The sequence below is a fragment of the Mytilus edulis genome, chromosome 1, assembly GCF_963676685.1.
Source record: "Mytilus edulis chromosome 1, xbMytEdul2.2, whole genome shotgun sequence".
In the NCBI taxonomy this organism is placed as follows: Eukaryota; Metazoa; Mollusca; class Bivalvia; order Mytilida; family Mytilidae; genus Mytilus; species Mytilus edulis.
The window spans coordinates 97,491,505-97,514,607 of record NC_092344.1 but is presented as its reverse complement, the minus strand read 5'-3'; the positions used below and the strand labels follow the sequence as shown (position 1 = coordinate 97,514,607).

The window sequence follows — 23,103 nt, the reverse complement described above, 5'->3', positions numbered from 1 at the left end:
GTGGAAAAATACAGAGGCGGATTTAGGGGGGGGGGGGTAAACAGGCCCCCCCCCCCCTTTTTGGAAAAAAAATTGGTTGCTTATATAGGGAATCACTGAAGCCTGACTGGAGCGGGGCCCCTCTTAGGTCAGTCAGTGGGCCCCCACTTATGAAAATTTCTGGATCCGCCACTGAAATAAACTGATGACATTATGACAAAAATAGTAAGACTTATAATGGTGTCATAATAATCAAAATAACTGTTCCCCCATATTCAATAATACATAAAAATTAAGAATGCACATTCCCTTGGGTTTTTTGGCCAGAAATATAAAGGATATGTGTCAGCAACAAATCTTTTTCAACATTATGCTTGTTAAAACAAATGAACTATCTCACAAAATGAACCTACACTCTATGTTTCCTTAATTATGGTTTAAATTAAGAAGCTACTGTAATACTTCTCAAAAATCTTCGTGAAAAATAGAAAAACTTTGTAAGAAAAACTTTATAAAGATAGTCCCATTTTATCTCTCACTCATATATATACAAATATATTCTTTTCAACTTGAAATCCCTGAAATGTCCAGAAAGGACCCTTCTTACAATTGTTTGGATTGTTCACATGGGGGGGGGGGGGGGGGGGTTACTATTTGCTGGGTTTAATATCCATACAAACCTGAGGTTGTCTCTGAGTTCTTATGGAAAGTAAACCAGGCAAATAGTAACAAACCCCTTTTGATTGTTTAATGAATTTTGAAGCCCTCAAAACCTTAAGTTATCAAAGAATGGTTTTATATAAATCCACTGATAAAATTTCTTGAAAAAAGAAGTTAAAGGTACCGGTATGCAACCTTGTCCATTTGGAATGTAAAAGTGAAATGGAGTTGCAAAGGTTTTTCAAGCCAAAAACAACTATATGCATGTCAAGAGTGAGCTATTATAGTATGCATGCAGTGTTTTTATAATGGCCCTGTTATATATCCAAGGTCTGTAATAATGGTTGAGAAAGTCTGTAATGGCCCAATAAATTAACAGTGGCGGATCCAGACCTTTCCATAAGTAGGGCCCGCTGACTGACTTAAGGGAGGGGGCCTGGCCCACTTCAGTCATGCTTCTGTTATTCCCTATATAATCAACAAAATTTTCCCACAAAAGGGTGGGCCCGGGGCCCCCCAGCCCCCCTTCTGAATCTGTTTATTTTTTACCTTTAAAATGTTTTTATAGTTGGCTAAAATATCCTGTGCTGATTGGTAAATAATCGGTGTTGTGACATCTGATTTGATTTGAAATAACAAAAAAGACTTTTGCCAAGATAAGTGACGGGATTTCTTGTAAAGATTTTTCAATAAAAAAGTTATTTTACAATATATTTCAAATATTATTTTATTTTGTTTAATTTGAACAATTACTCAATAATATAATTTTAATTTTAAGAATTACCATAAATATTTCATGATTCATATGCATAACATGGGTACTTATAGTAAAAAATAAAAATAAAATAAATTATAAAAACAACAACATATAAATTGCATGTTAAAATAATAACATAATAGTTATCATGTCATACCATTATTATTGGTCTCATAAATCTTAATAATTGAATAGCAGAAACAAGTTCTCATAGAATATTGGTATAGATCAATGTCTGCAATCTTATAAAGTATCATGCCATAGTTTCATCAATAGAATTCATAGATTTTTACCAATACCATCTGAATATGCAGTAATAGTCTGTCATAATATCATTTAAGGTGAATCATTGATTTCCTTGTAGAATTTCTAATTTTCATCCTGATATTACATCTGCTATCAACAATTTACATAAATAAATAATTAAAAACACTCTTTTTCTAATGTTTACAAAAAATAATGCATATTTTGGGATTTTTTTATGCATAAATGACAAAATAAAATTGCACCTTATTTTTAGGTGCTTTGTAGCAAATGTGTAGCATATTGTTTTACTTACATGTATAATATGGCATGGTTTTGGATATCAATAAAGGTATCCAGGAATTTGTACTGTAAGCCTGCAGGAAGCTGGCTGGATTATTCCATATCCTAAAGAAAGGGAAAACAAGACAAAAAGATCAATAATATGTCCCATTGATTATTAGTTATTATTTAATGAGGTATTGTAAAGTAAAATTGATCTAATGTGTGATATAGAATTATATAAAAATAACCAGTAAATAGTATCAATCAATATTGGAAATTTAGAAAACAATTTCAAACAATTTAAGCACAAAATTTCGGTTATTTGCAATCAATATATGTGCCATAAAATATTTCTGTTAATGTTTCAATCACGGTAACAAAATGCAGTTCTCCAATAACAATAACATAATTTCCTTAAATAATTAGTTGTTTAAACAAATAAGTAAACGAATTTTTTTTAAAATAAATAAACAAATATCTTATAAATTTTTTTTTTTTTAAATTTAACAAAACATTAACACTATACTGATTATAAAATTTAAAGGGGCACCAGCTGTCAAATTCATGGTCAACAATTTGACTCAAGTTCTCATATTTGATTTATAACAATGTAAAACATTTATCTAAATTATCAAAAGTCTAAAATAAACAGTTTACAGAGCATGGGGTAGATAATATATAGGTTCGTTTCGAGTGTATTTTAGTCCAGACGCCATCTAATTAACTCTCAATTTGACCTCAGATGACCATATAAGCGATGTAAACATAAATAAAGATATGAATAGATTAAACCAATATGTGCAATTGGATTTTTATAGGTCTGTTTGATTTTATTTTATAGATTAAAAATAGATGTTTCTCATTGCTTTTAATCGTATAAGAATGATTTTATGTGCATCGAATTAGTAATCAAATGAATTACTGTAGTTTCACTTTCATTGTTGACATTCTTTTTCTTTAAATAACCAAGTACACGTACAATGCATGTGTTGTCAATCTCTAGCAAGAGGTTAAATTGAAGTTCACATGAATACGGATTTAAAGAGGTTGACTCATTCACTTGCAAGTGAATAACTAATTATCAATGTTTTTTAGCGTAATTTGACAAAATTGAACCTTTTTGGCTGCAAAAAGCGAATTGTTATTTCACTTTCATTATTGATTGAACAAAAAAAATCAAACTTTAGACTTTTTATATATCTTATAGCTAGTGCCCCTTTAAATTTTACAATGATTTTACATCACAGAAAAGAGATAAAATTATTTTAACCAGGTGCTCCGCAGGGCGTAGCTTTATACGACCCCAGTGGTCGAACCCTGAACAGTTGGGGCAAATTTGGTCACAATATTCAAGCTCGATACTGTCTGAATTTTGAATGTGATCAAATTTTTGACATAATATAGATTTTTGCCACAATTAATTAATGTGGCTCAAGATCTAACACATCTATTGCACAATACTGTGCAATTGAATATTTATTATTGAAACTTTTCAAAATTTGAAAAATGTTGAAAAAAAAAAAAAAAAAATCCCTTAAAAAAATGGTAAACTGAGACCCCCGCCCCCCAATTTATTGAAACCTCCCCCTTGGAGAAATAACCCTTAAACTCAATACCATGCTTTCCTTTGTAATATTGAACCTTGTAGTACAATTTCAGAGAGATCCATACACTTAAACACAAGTTATTGTCATGATTGTTTGGAAACTAGAAACATGCTTCTTTTTGGCCCTTAATTCCTAAACTTTGGCCCCATAACCCCTTAAATGAATCCAAACCTTCTACTTGTGATTTTAAACATTGCAGTATACTTTCAGAGCAATTGAAATACTGGTAAACAAGTTATTATCCTGAAACTAGAAAAATGCTTGTTTTGGCCCCTTTTGGGCCCCTAATTCCTAAACGGTTTGGACCATCATCCCCAAAATAAATCCCAACCTTCATTTTGTGGTATTGAACCTTCTGAAAAAAAATCATTAAGATCTATTCACTTAAACTAAAGTTATTATCGGGAAACCAAAGTGTCTTCGGACGACAACAACGCAGACAACGCTGACGACGCAGACGACGACATCATACCATTATACGAACCCAAAATTTTTTTGGGGTCGTATAAAAAATAGTGTTAACAAAAAGGAACTTAGTTTCTGTGTCATTTGGTCTCTTTTGAAGAGTTGTCTCATTGGGCAATCATTAACCTCATTTTCTTATTCCTATATTGTAAATTGATCAAAGACTTTAATGGCCAGGTATTTGAGACTGTTCTTTAACAAAGAAGAAAGGTCTTCATTAATCTATTTTCTCGCTGCATTGAAGACCCAATAATGGCCTTCAGCTGTTATCTGCTCTTTGGTTAGGTTGTTGTTTCTTGTCATATTCCCCATTGCCATTCTCAAAGAAAGGTCTTCACTAATATTTAATAAATTGAGAATGGCAATGGGATAATGACATCAGACATCGAGTTACTCGATTTGCCCTTGAAGAATAAACAATAGTCAATACCAGAGACATATAAATACAGTATACATGTCTCTGTCACTACGTAGTGCAGTTTGTTCCCATTGTTAAATTGTGAGCATTTTTCTGACTAATGATTTTCATCAGTAAATTGGTTATTACTATTTTGTTTGCTTATTTCTTCCATAGTCGGTTCAAGTGGTTAATTCTAGATGACAGTTCGTAGTAACTGAGTATTGTACGTCGGTAAGAAAGTTGTTGATCAAAATCATTAATATGGCGGGAAAACCGTGAAAAGATAGAAAAATGCTGAGATGTTCCGAAATATATAAACTTCCGGTAGAAATGGCAGGCTACCTGAAAAAAGTAAATTATATGTAGTTTAGGCGATAAGCAATGATTGTACATTGAATTATTTTTTATATATACCTTGTCTGATAGAGACTCTCATTTTTGACTCGAATTTACAAGGAAAAATATAATGACTTGACTAAACGTAAAAGTCCATTTATTTGAAGCAGAAAGATGTGTCCTTGAGAAGTTATTTAATATTTTCTTATTTTGTCAAACATTTGGAAACATCTAAACGTACACTTACAAAAACTAGCATATTAAGAGGTTTTAACAAAACTGTAAGCCAAAAAAGTGTCCCATGAAATTGTGTCCTCTAGAACATTATTTCACAGTTCATCTGTGAAATTTTGTTCATGGGACAGAATATCACATTTTTTAACTATAAAATCGTGTCCCCCTAGGTGAAAAATTGTCCCTAGTACTTGCACATAATTTCATGGATGTTTTATAAAAATATGTCACAAAAGACAATATTTCATAGTGTAGCTATTTTTTTCTGTCCCTAAAGAAGGGAAATAATTTAGCAATCATTGAAATGTTTTAATCAATTAGTTAAATCATAATTGAAATTTAAATAAAGACAACACAGATGTAAACAAAAATGGAAAGTGGTGAATATAAACAGCTATATGACTTTCTGTGTGATGATCAATACCCTCCAGAGTTTGAAAATAATGATAGAAGATCATTTAGAAGGAAGGTAAAGCAGTTTCAAATTAAAAGCAATGAAATGTATTATATACATGTTGACAAAAAAAACACAAGAGAAAACATTAAAACTTGTAATTCAAAGATGTTAAAACATCATGATTTCATTATGAAAAAATGTCCAACGAAGGTCACAATAGAATCTCTTGTCAAGGGACACTTTTACATAGAAGGGGACAATATTCTATAATAAAATTATGTCCTGGACCAAATTTCATAGGTTATATCTGTGAAATTTTGTCCATGGGACATCATTTCATGGGGGACACTATTTAATCCTACTTTACCTGTGAAAGGGGACGAAATTCACAAAACTTCGGAAAACTTTATATCTCATGTACATCATACAGTCATGACAGTGTATGTATAAACATTTATAGTAAAAATATGTTGCAGCCAAGGATCCGGAAATTGTTTCACCTAATTTCGGTCATTTTGGATAACTTAAAGTTGGTGCCCTTTTTCAAACAAAGATTGTGTGTATGCTCATACAGTCATACTCGTAGCATTAACGAACTTGTTTAACTGTTGCATCGCATTTACTTCAGAAATTTCCCTACCATTTTCCTTAAAATCGATCTTGAGCAATAAAAGGAAGGCAACAGTTTAAAAATGAAATGATTTTAATGACTCAAAACGATAAATTTATCAAACTTCGCTTACGTTTCTTTCGATTTGGAAGCCAAAATTATAACCGGATGTTTTACGACAATAGTAAAACGACCAATTCCGGACTCATTTCCGGGATAAGTTTTGTTTAAATTCACAGGAAATCGTCGGCTTTTTAACTGTTTTACCTTTAATAGTGTTTGAATATTAATTATAATAGTTGGACTTGTTTAATTTAGCATGAAATCATTTTGAATTTACGATTTAGTGTCTAATTTGCGGAATAGAATTTCAAGCATGCGTATTAGTAAACAAAGCATGTGTGTTTGTAGTGAAACAATATTTTGTTCTCTGAAATTAATTTAATTTTAATTTAATTTTAAATCAGAATTGACAATTGTCTAAGCTGAGAAAAGTAATAAAATAATGCAGACAGTTGTTATGAACTTTTAATTTCTTTAAATTATTAGTTCTGAGCTCGTGATCAATAAAAAAATTAATTAAAAACACAGGTAAAGAGATTAGCGATCATTAGCCAATATTTCCCAGAGGCATTACTATAGTTATTAGGAGGGCCCTCAGGATTATAACACTTTACTGGAGTGGCAGTTTTATTACAGGAAAAGGATAACAAACAAAAAATAAGTTCAAAATGGCGATTTAGACAATGTTAGAAACTCGATCTCAACGAAATGACATTGAAGACCGAAATTATTTCTGTAAAAAAAATGAAATTTGTCCTAAATCCCAATTACTCATTTAGGACAAAATACTTTCAGTTTAGGTCAAGACTGGCATATATGACCGTTTCCGGACCCTTGGTTGCAGCATAATTTCTGGTATACATGTAGAGTATCTGAATTACTGAAACATATCAGATTTTGGTGCCTAATTTAGGAATTTTATATATGACATCATTTTCATTGTAAGCAGTTGTTGACATGATATGGGTTATGTTCTCATATATTTTATGATGGGTAATACTAAACATCTAACAGGAGGGATTGTGCTTGATATTCTCCGTCTTTTCTTTTCTTTACTGTGCTCGGCTCCTGTGGAGTATTATCAAACAATCAGACTATGCACAGTTTAAATCTGAGTCATTTAATTTGAGACAGACGAAAAGCAGGTTTAAAAACAAGTTGGTCCTTAGAAGTGTACATGCTTATTCTCTCCTTGAACAACTTGAGTTTCAAAAGAACTATACCAGCGGGGAAGAATGAGTCCTGGTAGCTGTATGTGGTATGAGCTACTTGCTGAAATTTCTATGTGTGTCCATTGGTTGTCAGGTAAACCACATGTAGCGATAGTGATGGTATTTTGATCAGTTGGTTGAAGACACAAAATATCATGATGCAGTGGGACTTGTATCTTAATGACTGTAGTTGTTGGAACATTGCTGTTACACTGCTATCTCTCCTGTAGTCATAATGATGAATGTATAGATTCAATGGCTGTCATATGTTGTTTGGTTGAACCGAAGTATTCAATCTGTGGGTGAACTAGTGTCTTGTAGCTTGTTTCTTTGATGTTTTTGGGTAACTGGTTATGTTTCTTCTCAAGAATCCCAAGGAGTTGTTTTACCTTTTTCATGATCTTACTGTCAATTGTAAAGCTTAAGTAGTTCGCCCAATCTGTTATTTGTAAAACATGGCCATGAATGGAATAGTTGTCGTCAGTTATTTTCTGCTAGTAGATTATGCGGATGACTTCACATTTTTCTGGGTTGCAGCTCATCATCCAGTCTTTCTCCCAATATTGCAGTTGGTCATGAGCTTTTTGTAATATCTTGCGAGCCCTCAAGAGGCAATCTTCTGCAATTAGTCTAGTTCAAGACTATGTAGACTTTAGATGGTAGGTCATTTATAGAAATACAATTGTAGTAAATAACTGGGTACTAATAGTTTCACTCCCAGGACTGTTCCTGGCATGGGGCACTCCAAATGTTACAGGAGCTTGCTTTTTGGGGTCAAGAATAAGATTGCAATCAGAGCCATTGCATCCCTATTGTCATTAAAAATACATGTATCTGGTTAGCGATATTTAGCTGTATTGTAAGCCTTTTCTAGATCTGTATCTGTGTTTGTGAGTAAATAAGCATAGTAAAATGGATGTAAATTCTTTACATGTTTGTAGATCCTATTCATGCCCATACATGTATAATATATACTCAGATAGACTAGTTACAATATGATGTGTACATGTAAGTGTTATCACCATACAATGTTGGTACATGTACTTGTGAAGAAAAGTATTTTCTTGAAAACTTACCTAGTTGCAGGCAGTATGTCATACATGTAGATTATGAATTAAACTGCTTTTACCTTCAAATGTGGACTAAGAAAGATAACCCATTTCAAAATATTGCATAATTATATTTCTTTGCTTAAATAATATATATACAATGCAATGTTTAACCTTTCCATTTCAATTCCTGATGAATGCAAATTTTTCCCCCTCAGTGCCTGCAAGTACATTTTACTGTGACTTTCATTTTCACAGCATCACAGCTTGATTTTAAAAAAAATTATCATTGTTTTTCTTGAACATGTAAGAAATCATAATCTTTCAGTCAGTTTAGTTGAAGTCTGGAGCTGGCATGTCAGTTAACTGCTAGTAGTCTGTTGTTATTTATGTATTATTGTCATTTTGTTTATTTTCTTTGGTTACATCTTCTGACATCAGACTCGGATTTCTCTTGAACTGAATTTTAATGTGCGTATTGTTATGCGTTTACTTTACTACATTGGTTAGAGGTATAGGGGGAGGGTTGAGATCTCACAAACATGTTTAACCCCGCCGCATTTTTGCGCCTGTCCCAAGTCAGGAGCCTCTGGCCTTTGTTAGTCTTGTATTATTTTAATTTTAGTTTCTTGTGTACAATTTGGAAATTAGTATGGCGTTCATTATCACTGGACTAGTATATATTTGTTTAGGGGCCAGCTGAAGGACGCCTCCGGGTGCGGGAATTTCTCGCTACATTGAAGACCTGTTGGTGACCCTCTGCTGTTGTTTTTTATTTGGGCGGGTTGTTGTCTCTTTGACACATTCCCCATTTCCATTCTCAATTTTAAGCTATATATATACATGTAGCTAGTAATTAAAGATGACCCAAAACTTCAGGTATCTGCAGTATCCACAAATAAATTGTGAAAAACTTTTAATTTTTAAATCTTGGGATTTTGGAGTGTACCAGAACATGTACAGTGTATATTATTCAAGTTCAGATGACTAAATAAGGTCATAAAAAAGAATAGGTTTGTTTGCCCAAACCCTACCTACCCAGAAAAAAGCTGCCTACTCAAATTCTTTTATTGTCCTGATTTGAAGAATTTTTTTTTTAATCAGATAGGCATGAAGACTAATAAACACCCGATACTTCAATTTCTTTTTTTGAAAAAAAAAGAAAATGCCTACCTACCTATTCACTGTCTCAACCTTTGGGTAGGGTTTGGGCAAACCAAAATATTTTTAATTGTGGCCTAAAGAGTAACTGGCACATGCTTTTATAAACTGATTCATTTATAATTTCTTTTCAGAGTACTGGATTAACAGGACTATTAGTGGATCCAACCTCAGCCAGAGTAAGATATTAAGAAGTATACTAATAAAATATTTATGTTTCATGTTAGCTTATCAAACCTTTTTTTCAATTTGAAATGGAGTTACGAAATAAAAGATGGAACAAATGATTATGAGCCTTTTGCATGGTTCATGATTCTTAAACAAAATGACATTTTTATCTTTGCTGTATTGCTGAAGGATGGAGAGACAAAATATATATACTTATATATCAATGTAAATTATTTTTTCAGCCTTCTAAAAATAGCAAAAGAGCAAGTATATAAATTCTTGATACAAAATGTATTGAGATAATGACTAAATATATACATGTATACATTTATTGAATTGTTGTAAATGTACATTTGTATCTGCATCTAGGTTAACCTGACTTTGACCAAACTTTTAGGACCCTTTTCCTATATTAGGTATTTATACATATTTTGCTTTCAATGTTTGGATTTACATGTACACTTTCCTAATGAAGATAAATCTAGAAAAGCACTTTAGATACAAAATTTACAAAGTGTTATTTGGGTTTTTTAATTGTTCAATAACCAACATGGAGTTTCTTATTCTTAAATGACAATTTATTGGTTACGACAAGAAATAATAGAATTAAATTAGGTGTAGATTTTCCTTTCGAAGGGCCCATTTCTCACTTGAACTTGATCATATTTAAAGATGAAGTAACTGTATTGTTTTGTATTTAAATTAATTCATATGTATTTTGAATTCACAATCTTTGCTACAATGTATATATACAATGTACATACATGTACCTTTTTGGCAGGGATCACACCTAACCTTGTTTTCTTTTTCACAGTTCATTTCCTTATTTTTTTATTAGTTATACCAAATATCTATAGTTTCTTATTATCTAAGCACATGTAGTTATTCTACAGTATTGCAAGCTAGTCAACACTGATGTTGTGAGGTTGAATCCTGCATTTGATAGGTATATTCAACTCCAATCATAATAGTCTTAAGATTGTCATATTTCTTACCAAAGGTAGTGGTTCTCCCCAGCCTATCTGGGAATGCTGACTTTCTCCATCAATGAAATCTGATCCCATAATATATCAAATGGTGCTGAAAGTGGCATTGAATCAGTCAGTCAATATAGTGTGTGATATGATTGATTAAATCAGTCAGTCAATATAGTGTGTGATATGATTGATTAAATCAGTCAGTCAATATGGTGTGTGATATGATAGATTAAATCAGTCAGTCAATATAGTGTGTGATATGATTGATTAAATCAGTCAGTCAGTATAGTGTGTGATATGATTGATTAAATCAGTCAGTCAATATGGTGTGTGATATGATTGATTAAATCAGTCAGTCAATATAGTGTGTGATATGATTGATTAAATCAGTCAGTCAATATAGTATGTGATATGATTGATTAAATCAGTCAGTCACTATAGTGTGTGATATGATTGATTAAATCAGTCAGTCACTATAGTATGTGATATGATTGATTAAATCAGTCAGTCACTATAGTGTGTGATATGATTGATTAAAGAGTCAGTCAATATAGTGTGTGATATGATTGATTAAATCAGTCAGTCAATATAGTGTGTGATATGATTGATTAAATCAGTCAGTCATTATAGTGTGTGATATGATTGATTAAATCAGTCAGTCAATATAGTATGTGATATTATCAGATTATTACATGGCATTTTTCATATCGCATGTATTATCAGCCCTAGGTTCAATATCAGCCCAAGAGCCGCATGGCTCGAGGGCTGATGTTGACCGAGGGCTGATAATACATGCGATATGAAAAATGACATGTTATGATCTTTTTATCATATGCTTCAACAATGGAGAAAAATAACAGATTCATATATTGATCCTTTTACGTGGTTCCCAAAAAGAAGTTCAAAGACTGAAAGTTCACGGACGTTGGACCCCAAATTTAGTACATTCGATATGAAATCTTTCTATCATATGCCTCAACAGAGAAGAAAAATATTTTAATATAGACGAATCGAACAACAACAAAAAAAATCAACAATATACATGACTCATACATAATGAACACTGTTTGGAAAGTCAACTTTTTTTTAAAGTAACTTTCTAAATTATGTTTGAAACTGTTCTTAATAAAAAAAAAAAATTTAATTATTTTACACAATATACTTTCCAGTATCCAAATAATTGTTTTGTACACTTCATGGCAATGTTTCACTAAAAACGTAGCATTTAGGTGTATTTCCGGAATTTGCTGAGTATCACCGGAATGCCATGTGATAACGTTACGGAAAGGCATGTGATAACGTTCGAAGCATGTGATAAACTTTTCATATCAGCCCGCTAAGCACCAATTCTAAAAATATGGAATTTACTTTAATTTAATGCTATTATCATACAGTAAAAATCATATGTTATTTATTCTAAGTATATGATAAGATTGATTAAATCAGTCAGTCAATATAGTATGTGATATGATTGATTAAATCAGTCAGTCAATATAGTATGTGATATGATTGATTAAATCAGTCAGTCAATATGGTGTGTGATATGATTGATTAAATCAGTCAGTCAATATGGTGTGTGATATGATTGATTAAACAGTCAGTCAATATAGTGTGATATGATTGATTAAAGAGTCAGTCAATATAGTGTGTGATATGATTGATTAAATCAGTCAGTCAATATAGTGTGTGATATGATTGATTAAATCAGTCAGTCAATATAGTGTGTGATATGATTGATTAAATCAGTCAGTCAATATAGTATGTGATATTATCAGATTATTACATGGCATTTTTCATATCGCATGTATTATCAGCCCTAGGTTCAATATCAGCCCAAGAGCCGCATGGCTCGAGGGCTGATGTTGACCGAGGGCTGATAATACATGCGATATGAAAAATGACATGTTATGATCTTTTTATCATATGCTTCAACAATGGAGAAAAATAACAGATTCATATATTGATCCTTTTACGTGGTTCCCAAAAAGAAGTTCAAAGACTGAAAGTTCACGGACGTTGGACTCCAAATTTAGTACATTCGATATGAAATCTTTCTATCATATACCTCAACAGAGAAGAAAAATATTTTAATATAGACGAATCGAACAACAACAAAAAAAATCAACAATATACATGACTCATACATAATGAACACTGTTTGGAAAGTCAACTTTTTTTTAAAGTAACTTTCTAAATTATGTTTGAAACTGTTCTTAATAAAAAAAAAAATTTTAATTATTTTACACAATATACTTTCCAGTATCCAAATAATTGTTTTGTACACTTCATGGTAATGTTTCACTAAAAACGTAGCATTTAGGTGTATTTTCCAGAATTTGCCGAGTATCACCGGAATGCCATGTGATAACGTTACGGAAAGGCATGTGATAACGTTCGAAGCATGTGATAAACTTTTCATATCAGCCCGCTAAGCACCAATTCTAAAAATATGGAATTTACTTTAATTTAATACTATTATCATACAGTAAAAATCATATGTTATTTATTCTAAGTATATGATAAGATTGATTAAATCAGTCAGTCAATATAGTATGTGATATGATTGATTAAATCAGTCAGTCAATATAGTATGTGATATGATTGATTAAATCAGTCAGTCAATATGGTGTGTGATATGATTGATTAAATCAGTCAGTCAATATGGTGTGTGATATGATTGATTAAACAGTCAGTCAATATAGTGTGTGATATGATTGATTAAATCAGTCAGTCAATATAGTGTGTGATATGATTGATTAAATCAGTCAGTCAATATAGTGTGTGATATGATTGATTAAATCAGTCAGTCAATATGGTGTGTGATATGATTGATTAAATCAGTCAGTCAATATAGTGTGTGATATGATTGATTAAATCAGTCAGTCAATATAGTGTGTGATAAGTGTGTGATATGATTTATTAAATCAGTCAGTCGACATAGTGTGTGATATGATTGATTAAATCAGTCAGTCAATATGGTGTGTGATATGATTGATTAAATCAGTCAGTCAATATAGTGTGTGATATGATTGATTAAATCAGTCAGTCACTATAGTGTGTGATATGATTGATTAAATCAGTCAGTCACTATTGTGTGTGATATGATTGATTAAATCAGTCAGTCACTATAGTGTGTGATATGATTGATTAAACAGTCAGTCACTAAAGTGTGATATGATTGATTAAACAGTCAGTCACTATAGTGTGTGATATGATTGATTAAATCAGTCAGTCACTATAGTGTGTGATATGATTGATTAATCAGTCAGTCACTATAGTGTGTGATATGATTGATTAAACAGTCAGTCAATATAGTGTGTGATATGATTGATTAAATCAGTCAGTCGACATGGTGTGTGATATGATTGATTAAATCAGTCAGTCGACATGGTGTGTGATATGATTGATTAAATCAGTCAGTCGACATGGTGTGTGATATGATTGATTAATCAGTCAGTCACTATAGTGTGTGATATGATTGATTAAACAGTCAGTCGATATAGTGTGTGATATGATTGATTAAATCAGTCAGTCGACATGGTGTGTGATATGATTGATTAAATCAGTCAGTCGACATGGTGTGTGATATGATTGATTAAATCAGTCAGTCGACATGGTGTGTGATATGATTGATTAAATCAGTCAGTCGACATGGTGTGTGATATGATTGATTAAATCAGTCAGTCGACATGGTGTGTGATATGATTGATTAAATCAGTCAGTCGACATGGTGTGTGATATGATAGATTAAATCAGTCAGTCGACATGGTGTGTGATATGATAGATTAAATCAGTCAGTCGACATGGTGTGTGATATGATTGATTAAATCAGTCAGTCGACATGGTGTGTGATATGATAGATTAAATCAGTCAGTCGACATGGTGTGTGATATGATAGATTAAATCAGTCAGTCGACATGGTGTGTGATATGATAGATTAAATCAGTCAGTCGACATAGTGTGTGATATGATAGATTAAATCAGTCGTGTGTGATATGATAGATTAAATCAGTCAGTCAATATAGTATGTGATATGATAGATTAAATCAGTCAGTCAATATAGTGTGTGATATGATAGATTAAATAAGTCAGTCAATATAGTGTGTGATATGATAGATTAAATCAGTCAGTTAGTATAGTGTGTGATATGATTGATTAAATCAGTCAGTCAATATAGTGTGTGATATGATAGATTAAATCAGTCAGTCAATATAGTATGTGATATGTGATTAAATCAGTCAGTCAATATAGTGTGTGATATGATAGATTAAATCAGTCAGTCAGTATAGTGTGTGATATGATTGATTAAATCAGTCAGTCAATATAGTGTGTGATATGATAGATCAGTCAATATAGTGTGTGATATGATAGATTAAATCAGTCAGTCAATATAGTGTGTGATATGATAGATTAAATCAGTCAGTCAATATAGTGTGTGATATGATAGATTAAACAGTCAGTCAATATAGTGTGTGATATGATAGATTAAATCAGTCAGTCAGTATAGTGTGTGATATGATAGATTAAATCAGTCAGTCAATATAGTGTGTGATATGATAGATTAAATCAGTCAGTCAATATAGTGTGTGATATGATAGATTAAATCAGTCAGTCGATATAGTGTGTGATATGATAGATTAAATCAGTCAGTCGATATAGTGTGTGATATGATAGATTAAATCAGTCAGTCAATATAGTGTGTGATATGATAGATTAAACAGTCAGTCTATATAGTGTGTGATATGATAGATTAAATCAGTCAGTCAATATAGTGTGTGATATGATAGATTAAATCAGTCAGTCAGTATAGTGTGTGATATGATTGATTAAATCAGTCAGTCAATATAGTGTGTGATATGATAGATCAGTCAATATAGTGTGTGATATGATAGATTAAATCAGTCAGTCAATATAGTGTGTGATATGATAGATTAAATCAGTCAGTCAATATAGTGTGTGATATGATAGATTAAATCAGTCAGTCAATATAGTGTGTGATATGATAGATTAAATCAGTCAGTCAGTATAGTGTGTGATATGATAGATTAAATCAGTCAGTCGATATAGTGTGTGATATGATAGATTAAATCAGTCAGTCAATATAGTGTGTGATATGATAGATTAAATCAGTCAGTCGATATAGTGTGTGATATGATAGATTAAATCAGTCAGTCAGTATAGTGTGTGATATGATAGATTAAATCAGTCAGTCAGTATAGTGTGTGATATGATAGATTAAATCAGTCAGTCAATATAGTGTGTGATATGATAGATTAAATCAGTCAGTCAATATAGTGTGTGATATGATAGATTAAATCAGTCAGTCGATATAGTGTGTGATATGATAGATTAAATCAGTCAGTCGATATAGTGTGTGATATGATAGATTAAATCAGTCAGTCAATATAGTGTGTGATATGATAGATTAAACAGTCAGTCTATATAGTGTGTGATATGATAGATTAAATCAGTCAGTCAATATAGTGTGTGATATGATAGATTAAATCAGTCAGTCAGTATAGTGTGTGATATGATTGATTAAATCAGTCAGTCAATATAGTGTGTGATATGATAGATCAGTCAATATAGTGTGTGATATGATAGATTAAATCAGTCAGTCAATATAGTGTGTGATATGATAGATTAAATCAGTCAGTCAATATAGTGTGTGATATGATAGATTAAATCAGTCAGTCAATATAGTGTGTGATATGATAGATTAAATCAGTCAGTCAGTATAGTGTGTGATATGATAGATTAAATCAGTCAGTCGATATAGTGTGTGATATGATAGATTAAATCAGTCAGTCAATATAGTGTGTGATATGATAGATTAAATCAGTCAGTCGATATAGTGTGTGATATGATAGATTAAATCAGTCAGTCAGTATAGTGTGTGATATGATAGATTAAATCAGTCAGTCAGTATAGTGTGTGATATGATAGATTAAATCAGTCAGTCAATATAGTGTGTGATATGATAGATTAAATCAGTCAGTCGATATAGTGTGTGATATGATAGATTAAATCAGTCAGTCGATATAGTGTGTGATATGATAGATTAAATCAGTCAGTCGATATAGTGTGTGATATGATAGATTAAATCAGTCAGTCAATATAGTGTGTGATATGATAGATTAAACAGTCAGTCTATATAGTGTGTGATATGATAGATTAAATCAGTCAGTCAATATAGTGTGTGATATGATAGATTAAATCATGTACATCAGTAATAATCATTTTGCTACTGCTACACTTATTACAAAAAATGTAGCATTTCAGCACTATTTGAACTTTTTAAAAAATGTTCTAATAAATATTTATTTTATTTCAGAAACTTCAGTTTATCTATAAGGACATCTTGAAGATATGTGGTGCCATGCCTCAAACTTATTCTTACCGTCAGCACACAGAACAGTTAGTTAAAGACAGATTGAATATCGTACAATCAGTAAGTATTGACTTCTGCGGTATCAGCATTTTACCTTTACCTTAAATTATTTAATGGATCAGTGATCAAGGTTAAAGATATGTAATTAGTTATATTATTCAGATACTATAAGCAATGGGTCAATTATATATGGTGTACAAAATGATTGTAAGGGGTACATATCAGTCTGGTAGGTTTCATATGTTCTTTACCATGTTTACCTCATCTTCATGGTTCATTGGTCAATGTTAATTTTTGTGGTTATACCCCCTTGTAAAAAGTGGGGTATACAGTTTTACCTCTGCCTGTCCATCCGTCTGATGAATATTTTCGTGGCATTTTTCTCAGGACTACATTTCAAGGATTTCTGAAATTTTGTTTCAGGGTTTATTTTAGTCAGCTATACCTTGTGATGCATTTTTAGATTCATCACTCAATAACTTCCTGTTTGCCAAACACTTACATCATTTTACATATGGCATCCAAATTGAAAATTTTCTTTACATTTTTCTCAAGAACTACATTACGAAGGTTTCGGAAATTTGGTTTCATGGTTTATATAAGTCAGCCATACCATGTGATGCGTTTCAAATTCCTCCCTCAACAACTTCCTGTTTACTGTTAAGTATTTGGACAGGTGGTATTAAGTTTTAACCTTGTCCGTCTGTATGTATGTATATGTAAGTCTCAAAGTTGGTTTCCCTTCTCTAACTTTAGTTTACTGCTACCAAATGTTATGAAATCTATACAAATGCTTGAATTTTGGTCACTTTAACTGTTCTAGAGTTGTGTCCCTTTACAAATGGAAAAATTGCTGAATATTTCGCTTCCGTTCTCTAACTTAAGTTTGCCTCAACCAAATTTTATGAAACTTATACACAATATTTATTACCACACAACTCAGATCAAGTACAAATTTGGGTAGCTGCACTTTTACTGGTTTTCAGTTATGTCCCTTTATAACCATATATTATATGTAAATGGGGGCATCATCTGTGTCCCATGGACACATTCCCCATTTATAGACTTAAGTTAATGCTGTGCTATGTTTATATTCACGGCAAATTGTTTATGTTTATTAAAATACACACAAATTCCTAATGGCAGCTTCCACTTGCAGTATTTGAAATACAGTTTAACATCAATAAAAGTATTTGCCTCAGTTGATTTTCGTATATTTGTTGAAATAAAATAAATCTAATTGTTGACCTTTCATCTTTCTATATAGGAGTCTGATATGATGCAAGCAGAAAATAAAATAAATGGAGGTCAGATGGAAGAGTTAGTTTTACAGGTAATACAACTTATTAAATTTCTTTTCTTTTTTTATTTTGTCTAATTCATGATTGTATTCCCCACATTTCAATTCATTTATACATATTTATGTAGTTTTTAGTGAATTTTTAGCTACAATGTAACTAAAGACATTATATTTGCAGTCATTAGGGGAAATGATTAAACAATACTTCCACAACCAGTAATGTTACACTTATCTGGACCCTGCACCTTGCCCTTAGAACCTTGTATCGAGTGCCCTTTATTTTGTGCCTGACATTCCATATAACAATTATTTAATGTGTTTTTTTGCAATTAAATCTCCTTCAAAAAGTCATCATCTTAAAAATATGATTATTAAACAAACAGCCTACTTGAGTTGACCCTTGACAAAATATCTATCTTGACCTTAAATAATGGTGATTATGATAAAGGATTAATGTTCAATGTAATAAGGGACATTCACTACTGTAAACAACATAATTGACATCTTAAAATAGATAATTTGCAATAAAACTAAATCATAGACAAATATTAAGGTCCATGTGCTTGTTATTTTTAAGTTATAAGCATATAAAAATATGAGTTATTAAATGAAAAAGATTTCTTAACTGTTTTTCACATGAAAGTTCTGGAGAAATCTTAAAACGTATATACAAAATGATACCATCTAATACTAAATTTAAGAGCAAAAAATATTAATACTTTTTCTAAGGATATGTACTTAAAGCAGTTTCAATTTGATAAATTTGATACATTTGTATTGCAAAAAAATAGGAATCATATTCTGGGGAATAAATCTTTATGATAGTTTTATTATACTCTTATTGATTGTTCTGTATTTCACATTTAATTACCCTCATCTCACAATATAGTGCCCCATCAGTGAGTATTACAAAGCCCTCATTTGAATTTTTTTTGAAATTGAAAAGACAAAATCTATTTTAGTTTATTTGAAAATTTAACTGACTATATATTAACTTATTTATCAGAAGGAAAACTATGCACTGCCTCTATTCTAGGACTTTCTATAGTTATCTGGTTGTTCTGTTAAGAATGTTTATTTTAATCTCAAAAAAAAGAAAACCTTGAATACTGATTAGGTATTTGTTTGATACGATAATGTATTATGACGTGCAAGGATACAGGTAAAAAAATATTTTTTAAATGCATCGCTGATAATTTCACTTAACTATAACCTTGAATACTAGTACACTGAATGATATATAGGTGTATCAGATAAGTGATAATGCAAAAATTTTATTAAGGTACAAATTATTTGATATTGTTTAAACCCATTTGTAAAATTCACACTAGTTTATGAAAAAAACAAACAAATGGGAAATATAACAAAAAAATTATGAAATATTTATCTTCCTAATGCTAGTTAAAAGATATCTGACAGTTGAGAATGGTGCACTATTGTATTTGCATTTTCAAATGAAACCTTTTTCAAGATGAGAGTAATAGTCTTGTCAGTCAGACAAGGGAGAGGGCCAAGACTTGTTAAATGCTGGTTATATTTCCTGTTATAGTTGAAAGCTTCATTTTAATCCTCCTCAAACAACAAGGTAATTCCTTGAAGAATAGTATTTCTTTCAAGTAGGTTTTTTCTAGAAATTTTTTTGACCTTTTTTGGACCTTCTTTTTTTTTGGCACTTTTTAAACAGTTCCTGGCATGGGGCATGTATATTCTATAGTTGCTGTAAAGTGTAAGGGTTGGACATTTTTTATACTGTATTCTCCCTATTGATTGTCTATCATAAAATGATAGTATGGATCCAAAGCTATGTACTGATATATATGATGTCATGGATGTGGGACTTGTCAGTAAAAAATAGAAATGGAAAATTCTTGTTTGTTGTATGTTAAGTAAGCACAACCTCACAGATTTCTTGTTGCAAACAAGAAATATGCCGGGCTATTCCATGAAATTTACAATACAACCGACATGAGTTAAAAAAGTCAAACTAGCAATTTTTATCCAAATGTTTGGTTGATATGTTTCACCCAACAAAATTAAGGGAGGTGAGGGGTTCCAAATTAACCAAAGGCTACCATGAGTCTGAAATTTATGAATGAAGGTCGACAAATGGAGACTTAAAGGCAACACTCAGCAGTCAGGTTGTAGTCTAGTCTTGAAAAAAGTAATCAATATATCAGTTTCGGCGAAACAGACATTCCCGTCAGATATGCAAACCCCGGCCTCAAAAAAATACGCCCATTTTTTATTCAGTCATGTTCATTATTGTTCTATCAATAAATGTGAAAAATTAAATTTCTTTTGTCATACTAAAAGAATTAGAAAAAGGCCCCCATATATTGATCCATGTAAACTCAGAACTGACTGATCAGTTTTCAGTAAATTTAAACTAACTTGTGTCTAAGTGCCCATTCCCTAGCAATTGAAAGAGGGCGTTATACCAACACTGAAAGAAGTAAACGCATTTGCTTATCCTGTAACAGACAAGAAATTGAGGATGAATACCATTTTTTCTCAATCTGTCCATGCTATACATCCTTGAGGGATACCTATATACAAAATATTAATAAAAATCTTAATTTCAATTTTATTAAATTGCAGTCTGCTATAACAATGAGGCATTTGACTGCACTGTCACTCTAATATAATTATAATCAATTTAACTATTGTCAGTTTATTGTCTTAATTTTGTATGCCATAACCATTTAATGTAAATGTGTCTGTGCTAATAAATATTGTCTATTGTCTATTTGATGCTTAATAATTCTGTTGGAAATTTTCTTTTCTAATGGCAAAAAAGTGGACAAGATTATTGTTTCCAATCCAGATACAGCCAGATTTTTTATTTAATCGGCAAAAATCAGTCAGATTTTTATGCCCCACTTACGATAGTAGAGGGGCATTATGTTTTCAGGTCTTTGCTTCCGTTCGTCCATCCATCCGTCCTCCAGTCTGTCCTTCTGTCTGTCACGCTTCAGGTTAAAGTGTCCTTCTGTCTGTCACGCTTCAGGTTAAAGTTTTTGGTCAAGGTAGTTTTGGATGAAGTTGAAGTCCATCAACTTTAAACTTAGAACACATGTGCCCTATGATATGATCTTTCTAAATTTAATGCCAAATTAGAGTTTTGACCCCAATTTCACGGTTCCCTGAACATAGAAAATGATACTGCAAATTTCAGGTTAAAGTTTTTGGTCAAGATAGTTTTTGATGGAGTTAAGTCCAGTCAACTTGAAAATTAGCATACATGTTCTATATGTAATGATCTTTCTAATATAAATGCCAAATTAGAGTTTATTCCCTAATTTCACGGTCCACTAAACATAGAAAATGATAGTGTGAGTGGGGCATATGCGTACTATTCTTGTTTTCTCTCAAATACTATAGACTACCTCTTCAAATCAAATGGTTCGTAACTTAGACTTTAAATCTACTGTTCAACTCCACCATAGCAAATCACATGACTTTGACATAATCAGTAAATACCAGCGAAAAATATCTTTATAAGTAAAGAATTGTCGCATAAAAATTGAGTACATGGGAAATGGCAAAGTTCACGAAGTCTAGTCTGAACCCCATATCCTATGCCAAAAATACAAATGTTATTTTCAGCTGGGCAACAGAGATGGCTCCATCTCAATTATGTCTGGTTAATTATAAATTTAGTTGAAACAAAATTCAGATGCCTTTTTTCATGTGCACTGAAAAAATGTGTAATACTTGATAGGACTATAATATAATTTGACAGAATAAAATATGCTATTCCAATACATGTTAAAATAATAACATAAAAATAATATAATTACAGGCAGAAAGAGAACTTAGTTTAGCAAAGAATATGGTAGCATGGAAAGCATGGGAACCTCTAGTAGAAGAAGCTCCTAAAAATCAATGGAAATGGCCAGTGTAATAGACACAAAGTTTAGATTGTGTATTTATTGTTATTTGTATGAAGAATAAAAGTGATTAGATTAACCTGTAATTGTTTTATGCTTACTTTGACTAATTGCTATCATGCTAATAGGAATATGTTATTCTGCTTGATTTTAACAAAAGTACCAAAAAAATTGAACTCATTGTTTAGAAATGTTGTTATTTGTTATGTTTCACATAAGAGATAAACTAAAGGTACAAAAGGGACGTTCAAACTCACAAATTGAAAACAAACTGACAAATCCATGGCAAAAAACGAAAAAAGACCAAATAACAAACAACAGTTAATTACTTATCTGCAGTTATCAATAGGTCATTTACAACATTGTACAAATTGACAAGAAAACAGTAGTGCACACTCTGAAAGGGGTCGCCTTCTTTACTAACCATTGATATTATTTTGATAGTCATAAAGCTTTACTAAAACTACCAAATAAACTTAACATAATCCAAGAAAATGAGGTCAAGATCAGATAAACCAAACGAGGAATATATGAACACTTTACAATCATTCAATACACTATATATAATTGACCTATTGCTTACAGTTTCTAAGAAACAGACTTCAACACTAAAACTAAACATTGACAAATGAACCATGAAAATGAGGTCAAGGTCAGATGAAACATGCCAGGCAGACATTAACATTGGCCAAGGAACCATCAAAATGAGGTCGAGGTCAGAGGATACCTGCCAGACAGACATATACAGATTTCAATTCTTCCATACAACATATATAGTTGACCTATTGCTTATAGTTGAAGAAAAACACCAAAAACAAAAAAATCACCACTGAACAATGAACCGTGAAAATGAGGTCAAGGTCAAATTAAACCTAATTAATTAAATGAAGACCGACATGTTCATCATAAAATATATCCTT

At 31.5% G+C, this 23,103-nt stretch overlaps 2 protein-coding genes across 2 annotated transcripts in view; one reads left to right on the top strand and one right to left on the bottom strand.

Moving 5' to 3' along the window:
• Window positions 1–4,671, bottom strand: part of LOC139496256 (synapsin-like) — a 103,296-nt gene extending 98,625 nt beyond the window's left edge. The window contains 2 exon segments of the mRNA XM_071284755.1: window positions 1,956–2,047; window positions 4,544–4,671. The gene's annotated coding sequence lies outside the window, so the exon portion shown is untranslated.
• Window positions 4,655–22,269, top strand: LOC139496299 (NADH dehydrogenase [ubiquinone] 1 alpha subcomplex subunit 5-like). Its single transcript, XM_071284808.1, has 5 exons — window positions 4,655–4,747; window positions 9,592–9,636; window positions 16,937–17,053; window positions 18,261–18,326; window positions 22,096–22,269. The coding sequence occupies exons 1-5, from the start codon at window positions 4,688–4,690 to the stop codon at window positions 22,195–22,197; spliced, it is 390 nt and encodes a 129-aa protein (XP_071140909.1). The 5' UTR covers window positions 4,655–4,687; the 3' UTR covers window positions 22,198–22,269.
• Window positions 22,270–23,103: the final 834 nt, after the last annotated feature.